At 39.2% G+C, this 27,755-nt stretch overlaps 1 protein-coding gene across 1 annotated transcript in view; it reads left to right on the top strand.

The window, feature by feature from the left end:
• The window catches only part of LOC125910412 (CHRNA7-FAM7A fusion protein), a 53,575-nt gene that overhangs the window by 14,335 nt on the left and 11,485 nt on the right, over positions 1-27,755 (top strand). The window contains exons 3-5 of the mRNA XM_049614152.1: positions 20,731-20,810; positions 26,397-26,564; positions 27,341-27,535. Of these exons, the coding sequence (XP_049470109.1) occupies positions 20,731-20,810; positions 26,397-26,564; positions 27,341-27,535 (443 nt within the window). The remainder of the gene's footprint in view (positions 1-20,730; positions 20,811-26,396; positions 26,565-27,340; positions 27,536-27,755) is intronic.

Below are 27,755 nucleotides of genomic sequence, written 5' to 3'. Positions count from 1 at the left end.
GAAAAAACCTGGTACAAATGTGCCATACCATTGTGAGGAAAACTATAAAATTCACCAAAGCATCTCAAAGAGAGTGAAATGGCATGTGTGTTCTTCCCAACCCTCTTTCCAACGTGGCCACCCAGACATTGAAAGCAGGATGCAGTAGCAGCACTGCTATGGAAGGTTCCTAGGTCAGGCTCTAGAACCATGTCTGCAGTCTTTTTGCACCCGGTCAGAGGGTCCATGACGAGACAGTAGATTAGCTTTGAAACTTCTCAGATTGTTCAGTGGTTCCTTTGGTGGCCCTCTGAATCCTAAGAGCATTCTACATTCTGCTGCCCACTTTGACTCTTCTGTTTTGATTCTCTGACTTCTGCTCTGACTTAAGAAGCTCCTTGAGTACTTGTTAACAATGGAGACATCATCTCTACCTCCTCAGGGTCAAATATAGCAATGTGAAGTACAGCTCAAGAATCTGCCACATATGGTCCCCAGGCCAAACTTTGGAAGACCCTGCCTGCTGAGCACTAATACCAGCTTGCATTCCTTTAATTAGATGGAAGCCAGCAGGGATTTGGTGGCTGGAAGTTATGAATTTCAGCCCATACACTAACCTCAATTTTATTCTTGTCTCCCTATTGCTGTTGAGAAAAAGACCAACTGAATGGTAAATTGTGCTCATGCCATTGGAGACTATGGCAAAAGAACCAATGAGAACTTGATTTTAGCCATCTGAATGTTTCTTTCTGGTACTTACTTACTTAGTGCTTCTTATTTTTCCCAGGGATGCATTAATGCTAGACAATTTTAGTGACTCATTACAGGATTCCTTACTCATTTTTGTAATCAACAGGTAAGATGTGTTATGATTATAACATAGTCCTTTGATGTTCTTGGTAAGCAGAACATAGTGTGGATTCCATTTTATGGTCTTCCAGATGGTTCCTCTAAAAAGTTTACTGAAGGGACTCGTGGGTGGCTCAGTCAGTTGAGCATCCAACTCTTGATTTTGGCTCAGGTCATGACTCCAGGGTCATGGGATTGAGTCCATGTCCAAGCCCAGCTCCACACCTAGCACAGATCCTCCTTAAGATTCTTTCTTTCTTTCTCTCTCTCTCTCTCTCTCTCTCGCTCTCTCTCTCTCTCTCTCTCCCCCCTCTGCCACTCTCCCCTTAATGCTCACTTGCTCTCTCTCTCTCTTAAAGAAAAAAATAATAATAAATAAATAAAAGGCTTATGGAAGATCTGTGGCAGTAGCATCTAGGTGTGAAGGTTGCAGTTCTCTCTCAACTTCCAATACATGTTGTCACTTTTTATCTTGTCTTTGTTGACCCTTATTTATTATGAAAGCTAACTTCATATTGAAGGCAAATTAAAGACAGACATCTTCATATTTCAAAATACTATCATTAATGGCCATGACAAAGTCAAAATGCTTAATTTCTGTCCCCCCTTCCCTAAACAGCTAAATTTCATTTTATATGTCTTCCTTGAGTCCATCCACTTAATACATTTTTAGGTGATTGTAATGACTTCATCTTTCAGTCATCATAAACATTTTCCATGTTTCCATGGATTTTTCGTAATCATCATTTTAATGGTGACATAATAGTCCATTGAGAAGATGTATTTTAATTGACCATTGTTGGATATTTGATAAAGTTTCTAATTTTTAAAAAAAAATAATCCTACCTTGGGGCACCTGGGTGGCTCAGTTGGTTAAGTGTCTGACTTCAGCTCGGGTTATGATGTCCCGGTTCGTGGGTTCGAGCCCTACATCGGGCTCTGTGCTGATAGCTTGGAGCCTGGAGCCTGCTTCAGATTCTGTGTCTCCCTCTCTCTCTCTCTGCCCCTCACTCACTCATGCTCTGTCTCTCTTTCTTTCAAAAATAAATAAACATTAGAAAAAAAATAATCCTACCTTGGGGCACCCGGGTGACTGTCGGTTAAGTGTCCAACTTTGGCTTAGGTCATGATCTCATGTTTTGTGAGTTCAAGCCCCCCATTGGGTTCCATGTGCACAGCTCAGAGCCTGGAGCCTGCTTCAGATTCTGTGTCTCCCTCTCTCTCTGTCCTCCTCCACTCACACTGTGTCTCTCTGACTCTCTCTCTCTCTCTCTCTCTCAAAAATATACATTTGGGCTCTTTCCATACTTTGGCTATTATTGATAGTGCTGCTGTAAACATGGGGGTGCATGTGTCCCTTTGAAACAGCACACCTGTATCCTGTGGATAAATGCCTAGTAGTGCAATTGCTGGGTCTTAGGGTAGTTCTATTTTTAGTTTTTTGAGGAACCTCCATACTGTTTTCCAGAGTGGCTGCACCAGCTTGCATTGCCACCAACAATGCAAAAGAGATCCTCTTTCTCCACACCTCGCCAACATCTGTTGTTGCCTGAGTTGTTAATGTTAGCCATTCTGACAGGTGTAAGGTGGTATCTCATTGTGGTTTTGATTTATATTTCCCTGATGATGAGTGATGTTGAGCATTTTTTCATGTGTCTGTTGGCCATCTGGATGTTTTCCTTGGAGAAGTGTCTAAGATGTGGTATGTGTATATATATATATATGTGTGTGTGTGTGTGTGTGTGTGTGTGTGTGTGTATATATATATATACACACACATATATATATATACACCACACACACACACATACACAATATCTTTATGCCTTTTATTTCCTTTATTTTCCTTGTGAGGACATACAGTATTATGTTGACTAAGGTATCTTTGCCTTGTCCCTGATCTTAGAGGAAAAGCATTCAGTCCTTTTACCATTAAGTATAATGCTAGCTTAGTTTTTTCTGTAAATGTTCTTTATTAGACTGAGGAAGTTCCTTTATATTCCAGTTTTCTGAACTTTTTTTTTTAATGGATGAGTATTGAATATTACCACTCTCTTTTCCATATCAATTGAGATAGTCATGTTCTTTTTCTTCTTTAGGCTCTTAAATATGATTGATGCCACTGATCAGTTTTAAAATACTAAACCAGCTTTGTACCCATAGACTAAACCCCTCTTGGTTATATATGTGTGATTACTTATACATGCTGCTGAATTATATTTCCTAACATTTTGTTAAGGGTTTTTATGTCTATTTATGAGGGAATGTAGTTTGTAGCTTTCTTCCCCCCCTCCCCCCGCTTCTCTTTCTTTCTTTCTTCTTTTATTGTTTTGCTTTTTTGTTTTTTTTTATACTATCTTTGTGGTTTTCATTTCAGAATAATTTTAGCCTCTTAATATTAGTTGATAGACATTCTCTCATCCTCTACTTCCTGGGAGAGAGTTATAGAGTTAGTATTAATTCTTCTTTAATCATAGGATAAAATACTCTAGTAAAACCATCAGGATCTAGAGAACTAATTAAAGAGTTTTTGGTGTTTATTAATTTAATTTGTTTTAATAGTTTTAGGACTATTCATCTTACTTGTTTACTCTTGGTTAAATTTTAGCAGTTTGTGCTTTCCGAGGAATTTGTGTATTTCACCTAGCCAGTCAAATTTATGTATAAGGAGTTGTTTATAGCATTCCCTTATCATTCTTTTGGTGTCTACAGGGCATATAGTGCTATACTCAGATTCATTCCTAATACTGGTTTGTCAATTTTATTGATCTTTTCACAGAAGTAAATTTTTGTTTCATTGATTTTCCCTATTTTTTTCTCTTCTCACTTTGTTTGACTTTTGTTCCTATCTTTATTATTTCCTTCCATCTACTTACTATAGATTTATTTTTCTCTTCTTTTTCCAGTTCCTTGGGGGGTGATCACAGATTATAGAATTCAGACTTTTTTCTAATGTAAGCATTTGCTACCATAAATTTCCTTGTGGGCACCTTACCTACATCTTATAGGTTTTGATATGCATTTTTTATTTTCATTCAAATCAGTGTATGTCTTGAATTCCCTCTAGACTTCCTCTTTGACTCAGAGATTATTTAGAAATTTGGTGCTTTGATTCCAAATGTTATGAGACTTTGCTGTTAACTTCCTGTTATTTGTTTCTAATTTGATTTTCTTGTGGGCACATGTCACACTCTGTATAGTTTCAGTTCTAACAAATGTTGTCAAGATTTGTCTTATGGCTCAGGATATGGTCTTATTATATGTCCCATGGGGTCTTGAAAATAATGTGTTTTTGCTGTTGTTAGGGAAAGGATTTTCTGTCCATTAGGTCCTATTGGTTGAGGATGTGTTAAGTTCTTTTGTATCCTTGCAGATTTTCTATTTGTCCTGTTGTCAGTTGTTGAGGGAGGAGTGTTGAAGTCTCCAACTGTAACTGTGGATTTGTCTGTTCCTTTTTTTCACTTCCATATGGTTTTGGTTCACATATTCTGCAGCTTCTTTGTGGAAAGAATGTATGATTACTATGTCTTTTTGGTGGACTGAGACTTTATCAATGTGTAAATTTATGCCTACCCTTTGTAATGATCTCTCCTCTAATGTCTACTTTATCTGATGATAATGTAGTTGTTCTTGCTTTTTTGGATAATATTTTCTTGGTATATATAATTTGGTTGGAAGTCTAGAGTCCTCACTTGGCTGTTGTTGATGGGGTAGTAGTGGAACGTGATTTTCTTTGGTGTTTAGCTGAGACATAAATATTGTCTAAAAGTTTTCTGTGTGACTGGCTGCCCTTCTGATCACTGGGCTACACAGAGAAGGCTTTTTCTCAGGGCTTTATTGTTTTGTTTTGGTTTGGTTTTGGTCTATGCCCATTTGTGCTTCTCAAGTACCCAGTTTGGAATATAGGAGGCAAATGGAACACATAGGGACCTCATGTCATTCCTTCTGCCTTCTTCTATGCACTTTTCGTGTCTCCTTATATTTATTTATTATATTCAGAGTTTTTAGTCATAAATCATGGAAGGAATAGTGGATTAGTCAACTTGAGCTGCCATAACAACGTACTATATATCGGGTGTTTTTTTTTTTTTCTTTTTTGTACTAAAGTAGATATTTTAGACTGAAGCCTGAAGCTATTAAATTTTATTTCTTATTTATTTATATACAGTGCTGCTCCCAAGAATAATTCAAAGTGATCTTAATGGATACATAAAAATGGAGACACTTATTTCTCACAGTTCTGGAGGCTGGAAGTCCAAGATCAAGGAGCAAGCCAATTCCGTTCCTGTTGATAGCTTTCTTCCTGGCTTGTAGATTGCTGCCTTCTCACTGTGTCCTCATATGGCATATAAATAGGAGTCGGGGTGGGGGGAAGGAAGATGGAAAGAGAGATATCTTCTTATAAGGTTACCAGTCCTATTGGATTAGAGCCTCATCCTTATGCCTTCATTTAACCTTAATTACCTCCTTTCAACCTTTAAGCCCTATCTTCAAGTACAGTCACATTGGGAGTTAGGGATTCAATATGTGGATTGGTGAGGGGTGGAGGGGGACAAAAATCAGTCAATAGAAAATAGTTAAAAGTATGTCTTTCTATAACTGAAAGTCTGAGCTCTATTTTTATTCTATCAAAATGGTAATAAATGCATTTGTGACTATAATTGTTTTAATCTTAGATAACTTTCCAGACCAAACATGGAATTTTTAAGGCTATTAAATGCTCTTATTGTATTTTGTGAAATTTTTTTCCAAGCATGTTATACCAACTTGGTTTACTTCTAAAGAAAATTAGGTTCACTTCATTCCCAACAGCTGTTTTTATTTTACCTCTTTGGCCTAAACTTTGCACACTTTCAAAAAAAAAAGAAAGGAAAGGAAAGGGGAAAATAAAGGAAAAGGAAAAGGAAAAGGAAAAGGAAAAAGAAAAGAAATTAGGCCCCAGTATTATATTCCACTTAATGTAAACCAAGTTTGGTTTTTATAATTCATTATAAACCTTTTTGCTTCAGTGTTTTGGTAGAAATAGTAACATTATGGGCAGGAAATCTTTAGATTGACTTCTTGAAGGCAAAAATAATGTTTTTTATCTTTTTTTAAATATGTCATAGCAAGTGGCAGTTTTTGAAAACATATGCTTAGTTTATTTAGGCATCTTAATCATTCAGATTAATGTTGATCAGTTTCTTTACTATCTTCAATCTGAAGAGAAAAGCTCCCTTAAAAAATTAATGTGGTCACTTTTTAGCCAGTTACGTTAGTAAGGACTCAGGCCCCCTTTTATTTAGGGGATTCCCAAGCTCATAAAGATCTCTGGAGTACAGGTGGGCAGAGTTGGATATTGTTACCTTTACCATCGTGTTTTCTAGTCACCCTGCACACACACATATGCGAATTTCTGCATATAATTTATAGTCTTTTAATACATGGTCATACCAATGGCAGAACACTTTGTCTTCCACTGACAAGGGTGATTAATTTTTTCCAATTTTCTCTTTGTTTCATAGATCTAGAGTCAGAAAAGGTGTCATGGGCTACATAGTTCAGGAATGAAAAATCACTTCTTCTTTCATTGACTTCTTCACATCAATTTATATAGGCTACCTAAAACACTGTGTTAGAAGGAATGCCCAGGCCACAAGCAGACCTTGGAAAACGGAGATCATCTCTCTCTTTCCCACATGGGGCCCTGGAGAGTTCAACGAGCTGTTCTGTGTCACAAAACTAATCACCCACCGAGGCAGGAGTAATACATGTGCTTCCTCTCACTTGCCCCCTAAGAGGTGGGGTGAAACTGAGAAAGCTGGCATGGTGTGGAAATGCTGCTGTCAGTGAGAAGTGGACTAAGAAAGCACTTACTTTTCAGTGCAGGAAAATGAAAAAAAGAAGTTTGCCTGTTTCAGGCTGTGCTGGGGGAAGCTGCCTTCTGGGTCTAGTGGACTGAAGGTTCATTCCAGTCTGTCCCATTAGGAAGCTTCTATGTGCCCTCTTCAAGCTCCACAGGTGGTAAATCTGTGTTTGAGCCATGTGATTTCTGCAGCCTGACAAATAGTACAAGGCAGGACAAGGAGAAGTGTCCATGGACAAGGGCTGTACAGCTGTGACAGGAAAGCCACAGGACTCTGTTCTTTCCTCCCACTGTCCCCTCACTTCCCTGCCCTCCTCTCCCACCAATGCTGTTTCTGCATCAACACCAACATGAGCTCTTGTTCTTACAGAAAATGGTACAAAGACTCTATAAGGAATGAAACAGCAGAGAAAGTAAGATGGAACTCACTTAAAAAGTATACACATACACAAAAACAAAAACCCTGCTAAAGAGGAATTGAAAATTAAAATTATAAAACAAAGAAACCACTCACTTGGAACAAATGGAAAACACAGCAAATAGATTTAGATCTAAACTTTAGATAATTGAAACTAACAAATATTTTTAAGAGAATTAAACATGATTAAGAATTGAAAACACAAGAAAAGAGGAATGTACCATTTAAAAAGCAGCTTTAAGGGGCACCTGGGTGGCTCAGTCAGTTAAGTGTCTGACTTTGGCTCAGGTCATGATATCATGGTCCACAAGTTCGAGCCCTGTGTCGGGCTCTGTGCTGACAGCTCAGAGCCTGGAGCCTGCTTCAGATTCTGTGTCTCCCTCTCTCTCTGACCCTCCCCTGTTCATGCTCTGTCTCTCTGTCTCAAAAATAAATAAACATTAAAGATTTTTTTTTTTAAAGCAGCTTTAAAAAGTCAAGCAAGGGGCACCTGGGTGGCTCAGTCGGTTAAGCGTCTGACTTCAGCTCAGGTCATGATCTCACAATCCGTGAGTTCAAGCCCCGCGTCGGGCTCTGTGCTGACAGCTCAGAGCCTGGAGCCTGCTTCAGATTCTGTGTCTCCCTCTCTCTCTGACCCTCCCTCGTTCATGCTCTGTCTCTCTCTGTCTCAAAAATAAATAAACATTAAAAACATTTTTTAAAAGGTCAAGCAGAATTAATAGAGGTGAGAAATTTAACCATCAAAATTAAAAACTCAGTGGAGGCATTGGGTATCATGAGACATAGTCGAAGAAGAGGCTATTTGCTGAATGAATTATAGCAAGCTAAATAGATGGAAAATATGAAAAGAATAGTGAATAATTGCAAAAAAATCTAACACTTCTGTGATGTTTCTGTGTGCCAGGTCCTGGTCCAGATGTCTTACATATATTAACAACCTTATGAGAAAGGTACTATTATTATTCCTATTTTGCAAATAGAGTAAAATAGGAATAAATAATCATGATCATAATCATATTAAAGCACAGTGTGTCTGAGGTCATGCAGAAAGCAGATATGCAAGCATGAATCTAAGGGATACCATGTACTTAATTCTGCAAGACATGGAGTATGGGTCCCTCTCATATGTAGGATTAGTGTTCCCACACATGTTTGCTAGTAAAATAGAAGGAAATAATAGAATGTGGGAGAAGTTTCATGAGATTATTCTGAAAATAATCAGAAGAAAGGTAAAATTGTGACTTGTATATAGACATAAAAAATGAACACATGTTAAAGAATTTATTTTACTTATATAACTGACAGATGTTAGAGCCAGTTCAAAGGAGAAGTTACATCAGGAAGATTTATATGGAGGAGGGGAATATTGAGAGAAATTGTAGGTGGACACAAAACTTGTTTATCTACAACACACAGAAAGTAAAATCACCACCAGTTAAATCACTACCAGACAGCATATAATTTATACATCTATCAATTGCTTGGAGCTTACAAAGCACTGCTAAATAGCTCAAACACAATGACAGGGTAACTCAGAACCGTGTGTTAGCAAGGATACAGTTTTTCATTGAAACAACACTTTTTTTCAACATAAGCCGTGTTCCAAAAGAGTGGCTGAAAATTTAATAATATTGATGAAAAACATAAATCCTCAGATTCAGGACATACAAGTCTGAGGAAAGGTAGATAGTAGGAAATGAGCCCCTAGACATACCATTTCTAAAAGCTGCAGATCATTCAAAGCTAAGGAGATCCTGGGAACAATGAAAGAAAAAAGGGCAGCTTACTAACAAAGATGTGACAATTAGACTGCAGACCTTTTAGAAGCCACAGTAGAATCCATTAATAAAAACAAGAGAGAGAGAATATTGTCTAAGTACTGAAAGAAAATAATTATCCACCTAGAAGTCTTTCCCCAGCCAAATCATTTTTTACATGAGGGGCAAAATCAGACATTTTCAGGAAAACAAAGACTAAAAAAGTTTCCCATGCAGTGGGAAACTGCCAGAAATACTACTAAGGAAACTACCAGAATAAACACTTAGGAACAAGGTTTGAAAAGGAATGGTAAGCAAAGAAGTTGGTTAAAAAGTCAGGTAAATACAAACAAATTAGAATATATAAAATAATAATGATGAACTTGGAGGTATTAAAAGCAAAGAGATTAAATGCTGGAAATAATTATGTGGAAGGCAGTACTTGGAGAGCAAGTGCAGGTAAAACACTGTTGTACTTAAGTTGCTCTGGCAGGGCATAGAGTTGTCATTTTTGAGTAAGACACATTAAAAATATAAGAATAACCATCAGAAGCGTAAGAATATAGTGAACTTTCAAACAGGTAGAGAGCAAGTGGGGAGAAAAATAAGGAAAACACAAGAAACCCAAAGAAAGGAGACAATCAAAGGAGAGAGAAACTGAAAGCACAAAATTAAGTAAGTAGTAGAAATAAAACCAAGCATTAGCAACATAGAAGATAAAAGTAAATGGATTAGGTAGCTAGGTAAAAGTACCGAGTTTCCCAACTATATATACTTTTAAAAATCCAGCTATTGGCTGTTTGGATGGAACTAAAACACTTAAGTACATGAGACAAAAATAAACACACTAATTAAAATAAAAAGTAAAAAATGAAAAGATGATACCTGACAAACAGGAACCAGGAATGAGAATGGCTGTATTTACAACAGGAAAACAACAGCAACAAACAAAACAACCCCCCCACAAAAAAAAAAAAAAAAAAAAACAACACACACTGTAAGAAAAAAGAACAACTAAAATTCAAGGTAAAGTCAGTGATAAAAGAGAAACAGTTTCTAACAAATCATGAGGCACCTAGGTGGCTTAATTAGTTGAGTGTCTGACTCTTGATTTTGGCTCATGGTTCATGGGATTGAGCCTCACATCAGGCTCTATGCAGACAGTGCAGAGCCTGATTAAGATTCTCTCTTCCCCTCCTCTCTCTCTCTCTCTCTCTCTCTCTCAAAATAAATAAACATTTAAAAAAGGACTATATAACAAATCTCACATGTATGTATGCAATAAACACAAAATATCTTTTAAACAAATAAAGACAATTGACAGACAAATCCATAATTATGGCAGAAGATTTTGATGTACTTCTTTCAGTAATTGATAGTTTAAGAAGAGGAAAAAAAAACAAGGATATCTAAGTTTTTAAGTACACAGTTAACAAGACTTACCCAATATATAAATATAATAGTTAATAGAGATATACATAGACACAGATATAGGAATAGATTTATCCTTGTTTTACTAAAAGTAAATATCTGGAGAACTAAATATCTTTAGTGTGAGAGTGTATGTGTGTGTCTATGTGTCTTTGTTTCTGTGTGTATGTAGGGGGAATATGTAACCTTAAATATTTACATTAGAAAAGGTTTTATGGAGTATTGCTTGGCAATCAAAAAGAATGAAATCTTGCCATTTGCAACTAGGTGAATGGAACTGGAGGGTATTATGCCAAGTGAAATTAGTCAGTCACAGAAAGACAAAAATCATATGACTTAACTCATATGAGGGCTTTAAGAGACAAAACAGATTGACATAAGGGAAGGGGAACAAAAATAATATAAAAACAGGGAGGGGAACAAAACAGAAGAGACTTATAAATATGGGGAACAAACTGAGGGTTACTGGAGGGGTTATGGGAGGGGGGGATGGGCTAAATGGGTAAGGGGCACTAAGGAATCTACTCCTGAAATCAGTGTTGCACTGTATGCTAACTAGCTTGGATGTAAATTTTAAAAAATAAAAAATAAAAATAAAAAACACAAAAAGAAAACATTTTAAAAGGAAATTTGTGAGTTAATCACCAATCTCAAGAAGTTAGAAAAATATTAATATTAAGTAAATAGAAGGGACAACAAAGAGTAGAAATACATTAAATAAGTAAGATAGAAATCAAGAAATAAACTTTTTTTAAAAAGAACTAATAGGGATGCCTGGGTGGCTCAGTCAGTTGAGCGTCTGACCCTTGAATTCAGCTCAGGTCATGATGCTAGGTTGTGGGATCGAGCCTCAAGTTGTGCTCCATGTTGAGTGTGGAACTTGCTTAAGACTCTCTGCCCCTCTGTCCCCCTCACCTGCTCATGCTCGCTGTCTCTCTCTAAAATAATAAATAATAATAATAAAATAAAAAAATAAAGATAATTAAAAACTAATAAAATGAACACACCTCAGAGTAATTATTTAGGAAATAAAGAAGATACAAACAAATGTTTATTAGGTATGTAAAGGGTTTATAACCTCCAACAGGCATTTTAAAACAAGTGAGACTTTACAGAAGACCATGGGGGAGGGGAAGGGAAGAAAAAAAAAAGTTAGAGAGGGAGGGAGCCAAACCATAAGAGACTCTTAAAGACTGAGAATAAACTGAGGGTTGATGGGGGTTGGGAGGGATAATGGGCATTGAGGAGGGCACCTGTTGGGATGAGCACTGGGTGTTGTATGGAAACCAATTTGACAATAAATTTAATATATATTAAAAACAAAAACAAAAACAAGTGAGATTAATATAGACAACTTTATGCCAATAAATTTGGAAATTTAGCCAGAATTAACTTTTTCTAGAAAAATAGAAGCTGGTTCTAGACAAAATAGAAAAAAATAGACAAGAAAATTGAATCAATATATATTTCTTAAAAATAGACTTTATTGGGGTTCCTGGGTGGCTCCGTAGGTTAAGCGTCAGTCTTAAGCTCAGGTCATGATTTCACAGCTTGTGGGTTTGAGTTCTCTGTCAGACTCTGTGCTGACAGCTCAGGGACTGCAGCCTGTTTCAGATTCTGCTTCCCTCTCTCTTTCTGCCCCTCCCCTGCTTGTGGTCTCTCTGTCAAAAATAAATCAACTTTTAAAAATAATTAGACTTTATTTTTTAGAGCAGTTTTAGGTTCACAGGATAATTGAATGGAAAATACAGAGATTTCCCCTATATCCTCTGCCCCCACATTTGCATAACCTCCTCCATTATCAACGTCTCACATCAGAGTGGTACATTTGATACAATTGATGAACTTACATTAACACATCATTATTACCTAAGTCTATAGTTTCATTTAGGGTTCACTCTTCATATACATTCTCTGGGTTTGGACAAATGTATAATAACATATATCCACCATTGTGATATCACACAGAGTAGTTTCACTGCCCTAAACATTTTCTACCCCACCTATTTATCCCTCCCTCACCACAACCCCTGGCAGTTTTGCCTTTTCTGGAATGTCTTATAGTTGGAATCCTACATATGTAGCCTTTTCAAATTGGCCTAGTAATAAGCATTTAAGGTTCCTACATGTCTTTTCATGGCTTGTTAGCTCATTTCTTTTTATTGCTGAATAATTTCCCATTGTCTGGATGTAACACAGTTGATTTATCCAATCACCTACTGAAAGACATCTTGGTTGCTTCCAAATTTTGGGAATTATGGATAAAGCTACTACAAACATCCATGTGCAGATTTTTGTGTATTACATACATAAGCTTTCAGCTCCTTTGGGTAAATACCAAGGAGTATGATTGTTGGATTGTGTGGTAAGAGTATGTTTAGTTTTGTAAAAAAACTGCCAAACTATAGCCCCAAGTGTCTGTACCATTTTGTATTCCCACTATTAATGAATCAGAGTTTTTCTTGCTCCATATCCTTGTCAGCGTTTGGTGTCAGTGTTCTGGGTTTTGGCCATCTAAGAAATGTTTCTCATTTTAATTTGCATTTCCCTAATGACATATGATGTGGAGAATCTTTTCTTATGCTTATTTGACATCTGTATATCTTTGTTGATGTGTCTGTTCAGGTTTCTGGCTCATTTTTTAATTAGGTTGGTTTTTTTTTCCCCCTTATTGTTGAGTTTCAAGAGTTCTTTGTGTATTTTAGATTATATTCTTTATCAGGTATGTCTTTTTCAAACATTTTATCCACATCTGAAGCCTGCAATTTCATTTTCTTGGTTAATATGTTTTGAAAAAGAAAGGAAAAGGTGGGTTTTATAGGCAAGTTCCATCTAGTGTGTAATGTCAGTTATGAATATACATGTATAAATCTTAACTACAATATTAGCTCACCAAATCTAGCAATAATTAAAAATAAATCCTATCAAATTTAGTTTTCTGTTAGAAATATAAGTTTTGTTTAACTTTAGAAAAATCCATTTATATGACTCATCCTATTTACAGAATGGAGAAAAATTATGTGATCATCTTGGTAAGTGCAGAAAAATCAACTGACAGTGTTTAATATCCACTTGTGAAATAGAATAAAACTTTTGTTTTAAGTTTATTTTTTTGAGAGAGAGAGCACACATGGGCAAGCTGGCTATTGGCAGAGAGAGAGGCAGAGAGAGAGAATCCAAAGCAGACTCCTCACTATCAGCGAGGAGCTCGAACACACAAACCATGAGATCATGACCTGAGCTGAGATCAAAAGTCAAACACTTAATCAACTGAGCCACCAGGCACCCTGAAATAGAATAAAACTTAATTTCACTTGATTTAAGGTCTTTACCCATTTAAAGTTCAAACATTTAGAAGTTTCTGTATGTGGAACAAATAAGGATAATCATTGTCATCACATATCTTAACAATGGTATGAATTTAAGTAGTAATGAAAACAAAGGAATAAAACATCAAGTATTAGAAAGGAATAAACTAAATTATCATCATTCATAGAATATGCAATTTCTTTACATAAAAAAAAAAAAAACTTTTAGAGACTACCTAGACAAAATATATTGGATATAAGACAAGTGTAAAAATATTGAATGTATTTCTTTACCCATGTGACAATTAGAAAATGTAATTTAACAAATTTTATTTCCAATATCTGCAATGTTTATAAGTACCAATAAAAATAAATATAAGAAAGACCAAAATAAATGATGAGTTATATCATATTTATATGAAAATTGAATATTGCAAAGATGCCCAATTTTCCCAAACTATTCTATAAATTTAATGTGATTGCAACTGAAGTCTCAACAAGGTCTTAGTGGGAGTGGACAAGTGGATCCTGTAATTTACAATGATGAGTAAAGGGTAGGTGATGCAACATTTAAAATTTTTTTTTTAAGTTTATTTATTTTGAGAAAGAGAGATAGTGAGTTGTGGAGGGGCAGGGAGGAAGGGAGAGAGAATCCCAAGCAGGCAGTACAGAGCCTGATGCAGGGCTCAAACCCAATAACCATGAGATCATGACCTGAGCTGAAGTCAGATACTTAATAGACTGAGCCACCCAGGTGCTCCAGTGATACAATGTTTAAAAGAACAAAGTTGGGGGACTTACTCTGCCAAATACCAACATTTCATTATGTTGTAGTGATTAAGATGATATTGTACTAGGTCAGACATAGTCATATAATTCAAGGAACAAAATAGGGAGCTCAGAAACTTGATACATACTGTAATAACATTTTCTTATTTATAACATGGTTATAATCCATCCAATGTTACATTCAATTATTATAATAACATCCATGTTACATGCCACTTAACATGTAAATTGGCGGATAAAGAACGGATTGAATATATTGCTCTGGAAGCTTCCAGCTGATGCCCAGATATCTGTCCCCTGGGATCTCTGACAGGTAGAAATGGCCATAAAATTTCAGTTCTGCTCAAGACTTTTTGTTCACAGACTGTGACTGGCCACATTGCTGGTAGTAGACCGTTAACATTTTAGAGTAAAATACAGAACTAAAAGTATCCCGAAAAAGGACTTACTACTTTTCTTTTTTTTCAATATAATTTATTGTCAAGTTGGCTAACATACAATGTATGCAGTGTGCTCTTGGTTTTGGGGGTAGATTCCAATGATTCATCGCTTACATACAACACCCAGTGTTCATCCCAACAAGTGCCCTCCTCAATGCCCATCACCCATTTTTCCCTCTCCGCTACCTCCCCATCACCCCTCAGTTTGTTTCCTGTATTTAAGAGTCTCATATTACTCTCTTTTGAAACAAAATTCATCTATTCTAAACAGACTGTTTTCCCCTCTGAAATCTAAACATACTTTATATCAGAGATGTCTTAACATGTAATTGATAGCTTTTTTAAAAAAGAGATTTAAAATAAATGATACCTTGATCCATTGTCTTTTGAGATAGATTGGCTCTCTGTTTCTTCCCCCTTTACTTTTTTTCCTTCCAATGTTTTTATTTTATTTTTTAAAAAAATTTATTGAGATATAATTGACCTATAACCTATGTAAGTTTACTGTGTGCAATGTATTGATACAAATATATATTGCAATTTAATTACCACTGTAACATTAGCTAATACTTCTATCACATCACATAATCATTATTTCATTTTGTGGTAAGAACAGTTGAGATCATTTTTCATCTCTTCTGCTTTTCCATCCTTCTTTCAAGGACAATGTGAGCTCAGAGGGAATAGGGCGGATTGTACATGAATCCTTATTCATTAGAGTCTTCATGAGCCCACATACCTAGTGCCTACCCTCTTTGGTACAGCAGGGTGACCCTGGATTTTTTTTTTCCTCTTTCTTTCAGAATTACCTGTATGTAGAATCATAGTTTAGTGAGTATGTGGCCTGTTGGGAGTTGACTTTCTGGGCTTTCTTGATGGCTGGTCACCCTGTTCTTCTCTCTCAGGGCACTGACAGCCAGACTCCAGGACCAAAGGATTCTGGGGGTGGCATGTTCAGTTTCTTTTCCCTGGCTTGAGGCTGAGCTCCTCCATGCTCCTCAGTGGGGGTCACTGCTGTAGGGCAGGCTAAGCAGGAGGTTGCACTGAGCTGGGTTCAGAGGCTCTGCTTCCCAGGCCAGGAGTCAGGGGTGGAACTAGGCACAGAGCAAGCCCTAAGGAATGGAAAACAGGAAGGAATCTAATCCCATACCTCCAGGGTTCACCTCTGCTGGCCTGTGCCTTCAATGGCTTCTGAAAGCACAGCTTGTAATTAATTCCATAAGCATTGATTGACTCCTGGATCCTGCAGTCATAGCCACCCACAGTTTGCTCTCAAGCCTCCATGCTAGCCTTGCTGCTGAGGCAAGTGCTAAGATAAGGTGTTGGGGCAATACCTCACTCACCTCAGGGTCTAGACGAACCACACCTTCATGAAGTTTCCCTCTGTCTAGTTAACTCCAGATATGTGATCAGATCATGCCTTCTGTTGGGGATATAGCAACTTTCCTTTCCACCTGCTGGAGTTCTGCCCATCTTTAGAGCATATCCAGATGCCCTTTCTTCCTGACCACCCCACTAAGGACATAGGGCCTCAACCCTGAATATTTAGGTTAAATATCCCTCCTGTCCATGGTCACTTTTCAATGGCCAAGGCCCATTGCCCTTGTTGCCCCATCAGTGGTGGGGGTGGGAGCCTGTCTGCCCTTCGCTGGCTGGACAAGGACCCAGGCAGCTAGAGAGAGGAGCCCTCGAAGGTAATGAAGGGGCCATGTGCCTAAGTTGTCAAGAACTCTGTGAGCACATCGTGTTCTAGTATATATTAGTATATATATTCAAACTGTTTAATACAGAAAGGTTCACATGCACAACAGAGCAGAAAGAGGAATGAACTGAGTCCTTGGACCCATCCCAACCCATGGTTATCAGTTTCTGCTGGCTGCAAGGCTGTGTTACCACATGGCCTCATGGTCACTATCTGCTGTCCCCCCCATTGTACATCACTGAATGCACATAGTGCTGGGCCGGAAGCCAAACAGCACTGACACTGTCACCTCCTGTGTCACTGCAGTGGTTTCGGCTACTCATGTTTCATAGGAACTTCATTACTTGCCTTGGAGAGCTGTTTTCAGACTCAGTTTTTAGCAATAGGGCCCTTTTTCAAACTTTATCTCCAGTTATCATGGCCAAAACAGATAAAATGGTATTAACATACAGTTATTACAGGAGTTTACTTTTATATCATTTATGTATAAAATGGAAAAGAATTCTAAAACTGCCAAAAAAATATTAAGATTTGAATTTTGATAATGATGACAGAGTTACAATTCTGTTTGTCTTCAATATTCTATTTTGGTTGGACCACATTTAAAAATCAGTGAGTCACATAGGTAAACTGTTGGCTAATGGAAACAGATTTTTATCTTGATTTTACTCATTTGTCTTGTGATCTCAAGAGTCTTCAATTAAATTGATCCAAATGTATGGAGGAAGAGCTTGGAGGAATTTTTTTTTTTTCCTTCCAGAACTGAGTCACTGATCTAACAGATGCTCACAGTCTTTGTTATAAATGTAAAAATCAGAGAAGAAACCCAAGCTTAAAATAAGCAAAACTATGTATCCTCTGTCATGAGTCGCACAGTGCTCTCAGTTGTAGCTACAGAGGTGGAAACGTGCTGGTTCTGAGTTGGAATTGTAGGCTCAAATGTGAAGTTTTAAAAAGAGCAGTGCAAAACTGAAGTCTTACTGGGTAACTCATTCACAAGAGGTTTATAAATACAGCATAACCATGCCAAGAGAAGTTTTAGCTTAAACTTCCACCAAAAAAGGAGTTAAATGGGCCACATGCATTAATCCACTGGTAGGTAGTCTATTCTGAAGAGTTAAAATTTTGTAAAAATTTGAGTGGGTTTGGACTTTTATTAGCATTTTTAAATACAAGGAAATGAGATGTTGGAATAAACATTTACAGAAACTCCAAAGCACATCCACAGAATCTCACGGTTCCTGAGAACTCAGTTTGAAAATCATGATATGATATAAAGTGATTTTGTGAAGGTCCACATTTTCAGCTATTTTGTGCCTAGTCCTTGTTTATCATGTGATTCATTGAGACAGTCGGGTACAGACCACAGTCAAGCAAAGAATATTTGCACCTTGAGCCTGCCCCCTCCTCCTTCTCCCTGTGTGTGCTCAGAGTTAAGGAGGTGGGTGTGTCCTTCATCTCAAAGGATTATCCTTTTGTGGTGGCTTAGTCTCTCTCTCTTCCTTCTTCCTCTGCACGTCATCACATTTTTGTTTCATATTCAAACCCTGACTTTTTTTGTACAGTGTTTTCCGCAGTTTGTGGTTGACATTTCTTTTTCTTATTACAGTGATTTTTTTAATGTGTCTTTAATAGAATCTGTGGTGTTTTCCAGCTTATTTCGTCTCTCCATTGCTCTGAATCTACTTCAGTCTCTTCAGAGACACCTCATATCTTGCTGTAATGTGTAAACACACCCCCTCTGTGCCTTTTCTAGGCCCACTGCACAGCTCATCATGGAAATCCATTTTCTTGATCCCTAGTTTTATTTATTTATTTATTTATTTATTTATTTATTTATAATTTTTTATTTAAAAAAAATTAATGTTTATTTTTGAGAGAGGGAAGGGGCAGAGAGAGGGGGAGACACCGAAACTGAAGCAGGGTCCAGGATCTGAGCTGTCAGCACAGAGACTGATGTGGGGTTCGAACTCACAAACCATGAGATCATGACCTGAGCTGAAGTCAGACACTCAACCAACTGAGCCCCCAGGCACCCCAATTTATTTATTTATTTAAATATTTATTTATTTATTTTGAGAGAGAGAGAGCATATACACAAGCAGGGGAGGGGCAGAAAGAGGGTGAGAAAATCCCAAGCAGGCTCCTCTCTGTCGGCGCAGAGCCCCATGCAGGTGCTAAATCTTGAGCCATGATATCAGGACCTGAGCTGAAATCCAGAATCGGACACTTAACCCTTTGAACCACCCACCTGCCCTGATACTTAGTTTTAGTTCAAAAGTTTATTTCTTCTTTTTCAGTATTCACCCTCATTTTCCTAGAGCTCATCCTCAAATCTAGCACGTGGGACACAAGCTCTGTAAGGCCTTTAATGTTCTTGAAGGTGCCTCTCTTTGCCTTCATGCTTGACTGGTTTCTTTCAGCCCTAGAATTTCTCTGTGTGATTTCTTTGGCCCTTCCCTCCCACCCATTGCCCCTGTTGTTTCTCCAGCAGCTGTTGAGTTCCCCTGGCCTTGTACTCTGAAGGCCCTCTTCATCAATGTCTCACATTTCATCTTTGTAATTCTTATCAGCCAGACCTCCTACCTGTCTATAAACATTTATTTCATAAGCCAAAATTTAATTTTCGTATTGCTGTGTTTTACTAAATGCAATATCCTCTTGAATTTCTGTGAGGATATTTTTTAAGGAGCAAAATTTTTTTGTTCCTTTCATTCACTTCTTCTTCTTGGATCTTTTCTGTGTCTTTAATTGTGTCTCTCATGCTGAGTGCTGTCCTCAAATATCTTGTGACTCTGAGTTTCCCTTTCAGAGGACCTCAGGATTAGAAAAGGCTGCCCCAGCCTCTGCAGAAGTATGCAGCCTTACTACAGGTCCCCAGTTGCTAAAAGGAGAGGAATTTAACTCCTTGGTGCTAGCGTTTTGACCCGGCTGCCTGTATTTTCTTGAGGGAATTCTGTTTCTTTTTATTTAAGGATAGCCAGGATTTGTTTTAATGAGGTATGCTAAGAGATGCAGACACAGAAGTAGCTGTCATGGAGGAAGCAGTTTTTACTCACAGGTCCCTAGAAACAGGAGGCATAGCACACCATGCAGACCCACACAAGAAAACACCGGGGTGGGTCAGGAGGCAGAGGGAGTGAAGGGGGAACATGGGCAAGAGCCTTTGTTGTGGTTTCTGTGGAATGGAACTGGTGAGGCAGGATGAGCAGAGTTAAGATTGGCCAGTGTGAATAATTTCAGCGGGCTCTGGGTGATAGGGGCTGTCCCTAGCTGTCTGGTACCTGGCCCTCTGGTTATTAGGGCAGAGGGATAGAGGCCTAGAATATGAAACCCTGATAAAGGAGGTGGCTGGGGTGTGGGCTCTGGATTTGATGGTTTGCATTTGAGAGATACACTGGTTAACAAGTTGTCTGCTATCTCTGGGAACTGGCTAACCTGGGAGTGGAAGGGGGCACACTTCATCCAGGGTCAGCAAAGCATCATAATACAGAAAATAAAAGTCATGGATAATAAGTGCTGTTGGCTTTAATTGTTGTTCTTTCTTCCTGTTTTGTGTCTTCTTCCCATCCCCTTTATAGAATTTGTTAACTGCTGGCTGCAGGAGTTTCTGAACATGGGCAGGGAGGGGGCTGGGGAGGATCTATCTAAAACTTATACCTAATTCTTCTCTCTTCACCTGCCCACATTCCCGTCATTGCTATTCATGGTGCCCAGTATGCCTCTGGGCTCTGCCTCTGCCTGGCAACCTCCTGCACTTGCAGCTTCAGTCATTCAAGATGTATTGGATAAGCATCAACCAAGCATTGGGCACATTCAGGAGACTGGAACTGGAGCTTTGAGGACGGTGGATCAAAATCCATGCCTGCATGGGGCTGTCAATGGCAGAGAGCTTCTACCCTACAGATAGAAAGAAACTTCTCATCTGCTCCTGTCCCATGAAATTGTCTTCAGGATTGACTTTTGCTAAGAACTTTGTTTTATATGCATATGAAAATCACAGTTTATATGAAATGAGGGGGTGGTGGTGGACATTGGCCTCTACCAACCTCTGCTCTGAGATCTCCCAGGCAGACTGTGAATGGTGGCATGACCCAAGAGCGAAGAGTAGCACCTGCCAGAGCTATTCCAGCACAGTCACGACAGACCTAAGGGCATGGGAAACCCACTGCCTGGCAGTGCTGACTCATGAAATCCTTTTTGTGTTTCTAGTGCTGATGAGCGATTTGATGCCACATTCCACACCAACGTGTTAGTTAATTCTTCTGGGCATTGCCAGTACCTCCCTCCAGGTAAGATCCACTTCCTTTGTCCTCCTGTAGTTAGACAATTTCAGCATGTTTGGGGTGCTAATCCCCCAATGGTTGCTCACACTAGTGGTGGGCCTCCTTTGCCTCATTCACAACCACCCCTTCCTGTTTTCTTCCCTGTGTGCTTGCGTGTATTTCCTGAACTTGATGATGCCATCTTTCCCTTTTTTTTTTTGCCTTGGGGTCATGGCTCAAACTGTCTTTGGTGGCATGTGTCGTATGTTCTTATTGTGTGCCTCGTGTTCTTTAAATTGAATCCACAGTGAATGCAAGTCCCCCTTGTCAGGTCATTTTCAGTTCTCCTTAAAACCTGCAAGCTGGGCAACCCTGGCCATTCTCTCCACCCATTTCAGCTCGCAATTTCCCCTCCCACCAGACTGCATATCTTGGCAGGTACTGCTCTTCAGGTGTTGGGGCAAGATGGTGGACTTGCTGGCTTCTTGAGTGTGTGTGTTACAGAGGACTTGGGTGTTGGGTATAAGAGCAAGTGATTTCAAAGTGGGGCTCATCAATGACTTATTCCTAACTGAGCTTCTCTTCTCCTTCCCAACCAGTTGATGGTTAACTGCTTCCTGGAATTGATTTTTTTTTCCCAAAAGCCCATCATTTCTGTCAATTCACTGGGCCCTGGGCTGTTCACTGAATAATATAGAGCATGAGGAACCTGGGTTTTAATGCTTTGAGGCATATAGGTATTAACAGAGTTTTAGAAATCTTTGAGATGATTTTTTACATGTTCTTTCCAGGATTATTTCCCCACTGCAACCATTTAACTTCCTGCTCCCAGGCAATCTGCAACCACCTCCCACCTCACCACCAACACACACACACACACCACACCACACCCACACACCTACCACCCCCTGCACAACACATACATGAATACACATTACACACCACCTACCAGAAAATGTCCAGGGTTGCCCAGCTTCCAGGTTTTAAGGAGAATGGGAAATGACCTGACAAGGGGGACTTGCATTCACTGTGGATTAAATTTATAGAACATCAGGCACACAAAACACCGCACATATATACCTCCCCCATACACATACACGCACCACACCACCCCCCACATACACACACACACCTACACCACACACACACCTACACACACCACACCACCCCCCATATACACACATGCCACACTATACCCACATACCTACCACCCCCAACACAACACACACCACACACACACACACACACACACACATACATTATACACCATACACATACCACAAACCCCACATATACACCCCACACACATACCTCCCTCACACATACCCACACACATTCACACACCAACAACACACCCCCCCACACACACACACTGTACACCACACGTATACCTTCTTATTCATTTCAAAGCACAGCAAAGCTGGCCTTGCCTCCTGAGTTGTTGCTTAAATGCTCTTCCTCCTTAGTGGAGGATAAGCATCCCATGGGCAGATTCCATGTTTATACACCTTAGAATCACCACTAATCAACCAGGTACCTCTCCATAAAAGAATGTGTAAGTGATTAAATCCATCAAAGGCAGGTAACTCTCAATAATGTTTGTACAGACTGAAGAGCTATAGATTTTCAGGTTTTCTGTCTTAAAGCATGTGCTTCCATTTTACTTTCCCCAGTTCCTTCACCCCTCCCCCAGCCCAAGCAGGCTTTCCACCTAACAGTAGGCCCCTTGGAGACTGAAGCTATGGGATGAGCCTTCCATCACATGCACAGACATTCTTTTTCACCAGGCTGTGAGTTGCAGCTTTTATTATGAGGGCTATTTTGAAAAACGATCTCCAGTAGTCATCAGTATACAAGAATATGGTGTTGCAGATTGTTTTGAAGGCTGAAGCTATTTTCAGCTACAAGAAGCAGTACTCCTGAGCCCCAAGCTGCCTGTGTGCAATAGCCCCCTCTGAGGCTTCATTCCTGTGTCCCAGCCTCCATGGCCCCAGGAGCCTGGTAAGGACAGGCATGTTGTGCTGTGAGTGTGGGAGTCTTCCATACATTGGCAGGAGAAGTTTGGAGCTTTCTGGCCTGGGGCAGCAAGACTGTGCCCTGGGGGTCATGTAGAACAGATCTGGGATGATGTTCTGTTCATGTAACGAAGCACAGGCAAAAAAAAAAAAAATGTTTTGGGTACAGATTTGAAATAGAGACTTGGTTATGAAATTACCTTCTTTTCTATTTCATATTTTTATAACAGCTTTATTGAAGTATAATTTACATATCATACAATTCACTGCTTTTAACTGCATGATTCAATGATTTTTAGTGAATTCACAGAGTTGTACAGCCATTACCACAATCTAGTGTTAGGACATTTTTTTTTAAGGTTATTTATTTTGAGAGTGAAAGTGCAAGCAAGGGAGGGGCAGCGAGAGAGGGAGAGAGACACTCCCACACAGACCCCGAGCTATCAGCGTGTAGAGCCAATATGAGGGTCCATCTTACGAACCATGAGATCATGACCTGAGCTGCAACCAAGAGTCAGACGCTTAACTGACTAACCCACCCAGGCGCTCCTAGAACATTTTTTATCACCCTGAAAAGATGCTTTGTGCTGGTCTGCAGTTAATCCCCATACTCACTGCCAGCCTCAGGCCACCATTGATCTGCTTTCTGTCACTAGAGATTCTCTTTCTCTGGCCATTTCATAGAAATGGAATAATTCAGTTATAGAGTTACATTTTCTACAGGCAATGTAGGTTTGAAGGGATCTAGCCCATTAATGGGAGGGCAGTGTCTGTATTGACTTCCAGATGCCCATGAACATTGGGTGTAACACTGAACATCATATTTAAAGGGACTTGAGGGGGGGCGCCTGGGTGGCTCAGTCGGTTAAGCGTCCGACTTCGGCTCAGGTCACGATCTCGCGGTCCGGGAGTTCGAGCCCCGCGTCGGGCTCTGTGCTGACCGCTCAGAGCCTGGAGCCTGTTTCAGATTCTGTGTCTCCCTCTCTCTCTGCCCCTCCCCTGTTCATGCTCTGTCTCTCTCTGTCTCAAAAATAAATAAATGTTAAAAAATTAAAAAAAATAAATAAAGGGACTTGAGGGGATAGGAAGTTATTACCCTCTCCTTACTTGGTTGTGGGGTGAGGGTTGTGTTTGCAAAGCTGTTACATCCCTTCCTCCATTCATTCTTTTTTAAATTTAGTAGCAGAAATGTACAGAGCTGACTCTGTCCACAGGAATAGAGGCACCCTTAGTTAGCTCTTTGTGCCTTCTCTTGCCTTCTGGCCTTTCTCTGGGCAGGGAGGAGTACATGGGCATAAATTCCTAGAAGGGTTTATCTGGTCTCCTCTCTGACCTGGAAGAAATTCACTCCCAACTTGTCTTAGCTTGGACTTACTCTTTTTCTTTTTTTTTTTTAATTTTTTTTTTACATTTATTTATTTTTGATAGAGAGAGACAGAGCACAAGTAGGTAAGGGGCAGAGAGAGAAGGAGACACAGAATCTGAACCAGGCTCCAGGCTCTGAGCTGTCAGCCCAGAGCCCGACGTGGGGCTCGAACTCACAAACAGTGAGATCATGACCTGAGCCGAAGTCAAATGCCCAACCAACTGAGCCACCCAGGTGCCCCTGGAATCACTCTTTTCAATGGAAACTGTCACTTGTGCCCAAGCGCTATGCCTTCAATTTAAACTTACCAGTCTTTGTTCTGTTCTTAATCTAGAATTTAAACTAGTTAAAATTATTCCCTACATACATTTCTAGATAACCAAGTATTTTCTCAATTTTTAACATAAGGAAAATGCCCACGCTGCGCCCCCCCCCCCACCAAACAGAGACACACAAACACACACAGACACAGACACACACATACGTCCCTTTCATATTCTGCTTCTAAACCCTTTGTCATTTCTATCAATTTCTCTGGGATTTTTTTCTATTCTTCTTTCTTATTATTTAGAGATTGAAGATACACAAGCATGGAAATTTTACAGAACTAATTCTTTGCACAGAAATCCCTCAGAACAGTCTTCGATGGAGCATAAAGGTGTTGTGTTTGAATTTTAAAAAAAACAAGAAAGCTTCACCCAAGCTTTCTTTCTAGACATCTCCCAAAAATTTCCAAGCTTATTCTGGACAGGTCTAGCTGTAATTTGGAGGAGCAGGGGCTGAATGCTTCTCTACTCACCCCTAGTCTAGATGCCCAGAAGCCTACGTCACCTCCTCTCGAAGGGAACACAGGTGGGTCAGAACAATGTGTGCATGAGGCCCTCCTTAAAAAAACGTGCTGAAATCATAAGTAATGTATTGTATAACTCGTCAGCCCTTTCCTAGGCCATGAAGAATAGGCACTGCATATTATGAACAGCATATTGAGGATCGAAATCAAGGGATTGTTCTGTATGTATGTATTTATTTATTTGAATTATTTATATTTTAAATTTAAAAATATATTTTTTATATTTAAAAATTTTTAAACATTAATATATTTATTTTTGAAGGAGAGAGAGAGCATTGTGGGGGAGGGGCAGAGAGAGAGGGAGACACAGAATCCAAAACAAGCTCCAGACTCTGAACTGTCAGCACAGAGCTCAATGCAAGGGTTTGAACTCATGAACCACGAGTTCATGACCTGAGTTGAAGTCAGACACTTAACTGACTGAGCCACCCAGGTGCCCCTGTATTTTTTTGTATTTTAAAATATATTAATTATATTTTAATTTTTTTCCAGCTTCATTGAAGTACAGTTGGCAAATGAAAATGTAATGAGGTGTACAACATGATGACAATGTACATATACATTGTAAAATGATTTCCACAATCAAGTTAACATATCTATCCCCTCACATGGCTGAGTTTGGTTTTGCTTTCCATGAGAATGTTTAAGATCCACTCTCTTAGCAAATTTCAAGTATATGATATTTTTAACTAGAGTCAGCATGTAGTACATTTGAGCCTTAGAACTTACTCATCTTGTAACTGAAAGATTGTCCCCTTTGACCAACCCCTCTCCATTTCCCCACCACCCCCAGCTCCTGGCATTTCAACACTTCTGTGAGTTCAGTTGTTTCCTTTTTTTTTTTTTTTTTTTCAAAATCTACATATGAGATCACATAGTATTTGTCTTTGGTTTATTTCACTTGGCACAGTGCTCTCCATCTTCACCCATGTTATTGCAAATGACAGGATTTCCATCTTATTTTAAGGCTGAATAGTATTATCCATTGTGTGTGTGTGTGTGTGTGTATGTGCGCGTGAGAGAGAGAGAGAGATCTGATAATCTTTGCTTTTATTTATTTGTCCATCAATGAATACTTAGGTTGATTCTGTGTCTTGGCTATTGCAAATGATGCTGTAATGAACATGATGAACATGGGAGTGAAGATATCTCTTCCAAGTAATTATTTTGTTTCCTTCAGATATATACCCAAAAGTGGGGTCACTGGATCATAAAGTAGTTCTATTTTTAATTTTTTTAGGAATCTCCATACAGTTTTCTTAATGACTGCACCAGTTTACATTTCCACCAACAGTGTGAGATGCTGTGTATTTAAAGCAGTCACCTTCCATTTTAGTCACCTTCCATTTCAGTTTTTCTGGCCGTTTTCATTGTCCACGTAGGCATATTCAAGAGCTCCTGTTACATTGATGTGCGCTGGTTCCCCTTTGATGTGCAGCAGTGCAAACTCAAGTTTGGGTCCTGGTCCTATGGAGGGTGGTCCTTGGATCTACAGATGCAAGAGGCAGATATCAGCGGCTATATCCCAAATGGAGAATGGGACCTTGTGGGTAAGTCTAGCAAAGACATGAGACCAGTGGCCTTGTAGAAAGCCACTTTATTCCTGTGCTGACTTTAAAAGTTTGGGATTTTCCACTCTGCTTTTCAGTGTGAACATTTATTGAACCCTGCAGCAATCTCTGTAATTTACTGAGAGCTATACAATGAGAACAACAACCAAAAAAAAAAAAAAAAAAAAAAAAAACAATTAGAAAATTCAATGCTTTCCATGAAAAGTGTGTAGTTAAACAAGTCAGTACTAGTATCGGCATCTTTATATTAGAATCTGCTCCATTCCTAAAATCAGGCTGGACAGTAAATTGCAATTCGTGGGAAACTATATTTGATGATTTTAAATAGAAAAACAATAATTACATTTATAATGGTGTAAAGCTTATAATGTATTATTTATAATCCTGGTGTCTTAGTCCCTTCAGGCTGCTATAATGGAATACCATAGACTGGGTGGCTTATAAACAATAGAAATTTATTTCTCACAGTTCTGAAGGCTAGAAGTTCAAGATCAAGGCACTGGAAGATCTGGTGTCTGCTGAGGGCCTGCTTCCTGATTCATAGATGGCTGTCTTCTGGCTGTGTTCTTACATAGAAAAGACTAGGGAGTTTTCTGGGCCTCTTTGAAAAAACAAATAGTTTATTCAAACACTGATTATCCAGGTTTTTAGCACTCAACAAACCCCATGGTTATTTGTGTGATATGCTCATTAAAATAAACAAGCAGGGTAATTTTATTCAGACAATGGTTCCTTCCCACCCCCTGCTAATGGAGGAATCCCAGGCAAGCGGAGTGAGAAATTCTATGAGTGCTGCAAAGAGCCATACCCAGACGTCACCTTCACAGTGACCATTCGCCGCAGGACCCTCTACTATGGCCTCAACCTGCTCATCCCCTGTGTGCTCATCTCTGCGCTGGCCCTCCTCGTCTTCTTGCTCCCTGCAGATTCTGGGGAGAAAATATCTCTGGGTAAGTGTCCTGATCTTGGGTGGGAGTCTGCAACAGGACAGGAGGCCTTGCCTCCAGGTCAGTGCTGTAGGGATCACTGTGGACAGTGCAGGACTTGTCACGGCTCTGAGTGCAGAGATGTTGCAGAGCCTTCTTGGTGCATCACACACTGACCTGCCAGCCCAGGGCATCTTCCTGACACCACAGTCTCCTGATCTAGGCTCCATGCTGGATGCCCATG

The sequence above is a fragment of the Panthera uncia genome (assembly GCF_023721935.1).
Source record: "Panthera uncia isolate 11264 chromosome B3 unlocalized genomic scaffold, Puncia_PCG_1.0 HiC_scaffold_1, whole genome shotgun sequence".
NCBI classification, from domain to species: domain Eukaryota; kingdom Metazoa; phylum Chordata; class Mammalia; order Carnivora; family Felidae; genus Panthera; species Panthera uncia.
This window is presented reverse-complemented; position numbering and strand designations above follow the sequence as displayed.